This window comes from Lipotes vexillifer, unplaced genomic scaffold, assembly GCF_000442215.2.
Source record: "Lipotes vexillifer unplaced genomic scaffold, Lipotes_vexillifer_v1.1 scaffold130, whole genome shotgun sequence".
In the NCBI taxonomy this organism is placed as follows: Eukaryota; Metazoa; Chordata; class Mammalia; order Artiodactyla; family Lipotidae; genus Lipotes; species Lipotes vexillifer.
The window spans coordinates 602514-607667 of record NW_006793860.1 but is presented as its reverse complement, the minus strand read 5'-3'; the positions used below and the strand labels follow the sequence as shown (position 1 = coordinate 607667).

General features: G+C 51.6%; 1 protein-coding gene across 1 annotated transcript in view; it reads right to left on the bottom strand.

Moving 5' to 3' along the window:
* NLRC5 (NLR family CARD domain containing 5) overlaps window positions 1-5154 on the bottom strand; it is a 100822-nt gene that overhangs the window by 13981 nt on the left and 81687 nt on the right. Inside the window, exons 42-46 of the mRNA XM_007466822.1 lie at window positions 4703-4786; window positions 2162-2245; window positions 853-935; window positions 372-456; window positions 15-98 (exon numbers count right to left, since the gene is read on the bottom strand). Coding sequence (XP_007466884.1) covers window positions 15-98; window positions 372-456; window positions 853-935; window positions 2162-2245; window positions 4703-4786 — 420 coding nt within the window. The remainder of the gene's footprint in view (window positions 1-14; window positions 99-371; window positions 457-852; window positions 936-2161; window positions 2246-4702; window positions 4787-5154) is intronic.

The following is a 5154-nucleotide window of genomic DNA, read 5'->3' as shown; positions in this document are numbered from 1 at the left end:
CGGCAGACACTCACATCAGCTCCTCTAGGCGCCTACAAAGCGGGAGACACTCCGCCAACCGCGCTCCCCCTGCCGGGCCGATGCCATTCGCCGAGAGGCTGAGGAGGGGCAGACGTCAGACCCTTGACTCCCCCGTCCCCCGCCAACCCCACCACATCTGCTAGGGCCCTCGCCACACGCTGTCCCAGCCTGATGGGACAGAGAGGCCCAGGGAAGAGCAGGGGCTGGGCTGGCTCAAGGTCCCCAGATCAACAGTTCCAGGAGGTAACTAGCCCCAGGGCCTGGACACTGAGGTTAGGGGGGGAAGCCAGAGTCTCCCCGGACCATGGTGTGGCTGCTGAGGACCCCTGTCAAGAGGGCTGGCCACTCACTCTATCCTCCTGAGCTCAGGCAGTCCCGGCAGGACAGCAGCTAAGTTCTGGGCACCGGTGTCTCCAATCTGGTTGTGGCTCAAGCTTGGGGAGAGAACAGCAGGGGAATTGCAACCATCAGCCTGCCACCCATCTCATCTTGTCTGTGTCCTCATCCCCGAAGAGGAGGCCAACGTCTAGAGAAAGGCCTCAGCCACAGTGATAAAGTCCCCTCACCCTATGTTGGGTGAGGACTCCAAACTCTTGTCTTCTGTTTAGGATGTTCTCCCTGGTGTCTGACCTAAATCCTTCTTGCTGCAATCAACACTCTCATATCCTATCTTTGGGTTTCCCGAGGTTCTGGGTCTGGGGTGATGCAGTATATAAGTGGGTGAAGGTGACGAGACTAGGAAGTGAAGAGTGTCCTCCAGGAGCCCCTTGCTTTGGTCACCTTCCCCTGCCAAAGCTGTCTTGGGTCTGGGGGAGGGACAGGCAACTCTCCCTAGCTCCTCCAAGCTGGTGGCAGCTCTGAGAGCCTTCGAAAGGTGGCAGCAGCCGACGTCACCGATATCACTCCTGCTCAGACTGGAGAAGCAGGGCCAAGAAGCCTTAGTCAGGAGTAAAGGCATTTGCAAGTGCAGTGCTAAGAACTCTACAGTTTGCAAAGCCTTTACACATCCAGGAACTCATGTCAGTCACAAAACTTCCGAGGGAGGGGGATGGGCAAGGTGGGCAGACTGTGCCCAATATCCAGAGGAGAATTCGGAGGCCCAGGGAGGAGCCGTGATGGGCCAAAGACCCCCAGGGCCTCCCAGGCAAGGTGGAAATGAAAGGCCAGAGCCATTGGCCTGGAGCAGTGGCCACATTTTTTTGGTTTGGCCAGGCTTTGCCTCTGCCCCTATGTCAGGGATCTTCAGGCCAGCCCGGCTGAATGTCAGTTTCACGTGTCTCTCATAACTCATCCTGTTCTAATCTATAAAAATAGTGGGCTTTTCCTTAAACCCAGTCTATTTATGGTCTTTTCTGCACTTGACCACACCCTGCCTCTGTGAATGGGGGGAAAACACAAACAAAAAAACAAAAAGACAAACAAAACAGCGGATGCAGAGGTATTAGTCTAAGGGTTGTTTGCTTTGCTGCCTTTTGTTTTGCAAATTACTTTTTAGGGAACTGCCTTTCGGTAAATTAATTTGGGGTGAAATGACCTGGTCCCCCAAACTCTCTGAGCTCATCTCCTACATGCTCTACCCTGCCAGAGTAGGGGGTGGGGACTTGGATAAAAACAAAACAATGCTTTGTGTCATTGCTTGGGTTTGTTTAGAGTCACAATATTTCATATTTTGAAAAATCACATGAAAAGAACATGTGCTATTTGTTTCTCAAAGTGGCCAGGGGCACAAGGGCAGAATATCAAGGTCATCAGTTCTGAGGCTAGACCATCGCTACTCAAAGTGTGGTCTGTGGCCCCCAGAACTGGCATCACTTGGGAGGTTGAAATGCAGAATCTAGGCAACCCACATCCGTGAATCAGAAACATGAACAAGAACAGAGCATGAATTTGTGCACGTGAAGGGTTGTCCTAGGACTTGGGCTCAGCTCCTTCAGGTCACTTGTGTAGCACAGAGGAAGCTGGTGGCAGTAAAAGGCAAGAGCTGTGACACCGACCTGGGAGGGTTATAGGAATGTGCCGAGGACAGGAGCCACAGAGGGTTCTCAGGGAGTTGCCCCAGTGTTTCGCTAGACGGGTGGTCCCAGCAGAACTTGGAAGTACCTCCTCCCACTCACTCCTATGGGGTCACTTGGTCACTCACCGGAGGCTCTGCAGGAGGGTCATGTGGCTTAGTCCTTGAGTGAGTGCAGCCAGGGTAGAGCCGCCCAGTGGGAGGTGGCTGAGGCTGGAGGAGAGGAGGCCACAGGAGGACTTGACATACTGGGCTTGGGTCCCTGACGCAGACCTTGAGTGCTCAGCAATGCCTAGTGATCTCCAAGACAGCCACTTACATCCACACAGTGTAAAAAAAAAAACCCCAAAACTGTACAAACAAAACTGCACTGCGAAATCCAAATGCTGTTTTCTCTGTAAGAATGATTACAGTCATCCAGGCAGCAGTTCTATATTCTGAATCACACTAGACCCAGACTACTGATCAGTAATCATAGCGACCACATACCAAGCACATACTAAGGGCCATTTAGAGATGATACAGTTATCCCCATTTTACAGATGAGGCACACTGAGGCCCAGCAGTCACACACAGAAAATGGCAGCATCAGGAACAGAACCCAAGGCTGTAGGATTCCCATTCCTGGGCCCAACCATGTGTTACCCATGGATCATGCTCCTTATGGCCCCACCTTGGGCAGGAGAGAGGAATAATAATAACAACAGTAATAATAATAATAGCAGCCAATACTCGCAGAGTGTGAATTCTGTGCCAGGCTCTGTTCTAAGTGCTTCATGTGTGTGATCTCATTTAATCCTCACAATCACTGAGGGGGTAGGTCAAGCTATTTTCCCCAGAGTTAAGATGAGGAAGAAAACAGAGAGAGGTTAAGTACCTTGCCTAAGCTCACACACTGAGGTAGAACCGAGAGGTGACAACCATCCTGGTTTGCCCAGAACTGAGGAGTTTTCCAGGATGCGGGACTTTCTGTCCCAGCTAAACTGGGACAGTTGGTTACTGTGCCAGGAGTTGAACACAGGTGGTGTGGCTGTTAACTAGCACCTACACCCCTAACCATTTCACCCAGAGGGACAGGTGGGAAAAGTTGGCTGGATCTGAGGCGAGCTGCTTGTTGGAGAGGAGACACTCAGAAACGACAGATCTGAAACTGGAAGAGGCCTCTGGGGAGGCCTGGGAAGATCTATCCCTTTCCTTCAGACAGAAAGGAATCATTGGGACTTCCCTGGCGGTCCAGTGGTTAAGACTCTGCGTTCCCAGTGCAGGGGGCATGGGTTTGATCCCTGGTCAGGGAACTAAGATCCCGCATGTCCTGTTCTCTGAAGCACTTCCAGCCTCTGGCTCTGGCCCGGATGCCCAGGTGAACACACATATATGTTAAATGCATGAACGAGCCAATGGATGACCTCATTGGGCTTCCAACTCCGCCCCAAATGAAAGCTTTCAGAAGAAAGGGAGGCTGAGCAGAGGTGCAGGCACATGGGGGGAAGCCAAAGAAACATCTCAGTGGGAAGACAGTGGACCCTCTGGTCAAAGGTCTCCCTAATACCACCCCCTGACCCCTGCCAGGATATGCAAAGAGGGACAGAGTGGAAGGATTTCATTCATTGTTAAGGGGCAAAAAGTCAGAGAGCTGTTTTTAAACTGTATTCAAAAATGTGTCCAAAAAAATCTGGAGGAAAACTCACAAACTGCTCATTTACAGAAGTTTTCCCAGGGGGTGTCATTGCCAGGGATTTCATGTTCGTTGTTACATATTTCTATGATGATGGAACTTTTTATAATTCGTGTGTGCTTTTGGTCAAGGGATAAACTTAGAGATTAAAAGCAGAAGATGCCTTGTCAAGTGTTCTGTCTCGATGTTGTCACGTCTGTGCAGGATGGGGACCTGTCTTTTACACTGAGGCTGTTTCCAGCGTTTCTAAGAATTTGGTGACTCCAAATTATAGGTGAGAGTAAAAGTTGCCAGTTACTAAGGAAACGATTGTAGGCACATGGCAGTGGTCATCTATGGGGTATTTTTCTGCCCAGAGTTTGTTTCTCTGTCTTGTGTTAATAGTCCCCTGAAATACCACCCCTGACTCAGTCCAGATAATTGGATGGGCATGTGACCCAGATCTGGCCAATCAGATTATCGTGTGCTTAGAGCCACAGTGATTGGTTTAGGGGTGGGCATGTGACCTGGGCTAGTCCAGTGAGACTCATTCTAGGGCCTTGTGTTGTAGGTACAGGGAAAAAGGTGCTCCCTTTCCACTTGGCTGGTAGAAAGTGAACCTGCAGCTGCAGGGACAGCCTGCCTGAGGATGAAGTAAAGAGGTGGGGGGTGGGGAGGAGAGAGGGAGGGGAAGGGAGAGAGAGAGAGAGGGAGGGAGGGAGGAGGGGGAACAAATAGAGAACCTGGATCCAACCAAGCCTGAAATCAGTTGCCTTGTTATTTTCTGTGACACGAGTTAATACATTTCTGGGTTGGGTTGTTTTGACTGAGTATCCTGTTTCTTATGATCAAGCATTTTGATAACACCCAGAGCCAGGTAAGGAAGGAAAAGGGAGGGCATTCAGCTCACCTGGGTCCATCCAGGAGCTTGACAGTGGTGTTCACTAGAGATGCAAAGGTTCTTAGACATGCTCCCAACTCCCCCGCTCTCACCCCCATTAACCACCACCACTTACTCAAGTCTCTTCAGCCAGCACTTGCCCTCAAGGGCCCCCGTCAGCACCTTGGTACCCTCCTCGCCAAGTTGATTGTTAGACAAGCTGGAGGGGACCAAGCATGAGGTGAGGGTTAGACAAGCCTGCCCAGCCCCTGGAGCTGAGCTGTCAAATCAGCCCCCCTTACCACCCTAGTCCCCTCAGGAGGCTGGCTCTGGGTCCACAGATCCCAGACCACCCTTCCTATCCAGGCTGCACAGGGACATTCCTGGCCCCAAGGGCCAGGCTCTGGGGTCCCCGAGGAGGTGGGCACTGCAGTCACAGCTGACCCAGCTGACAAAGGATGCCCTGGATGAGGGCTGCACGAGAGGAAGCCAGGGACAAGTCACACACACACACACACACACACATGCAATGGTCCCTTCTGCCCCTTAGCTCTCTCTCTACCCAACACCCAGAACCGCTCTAGGCAG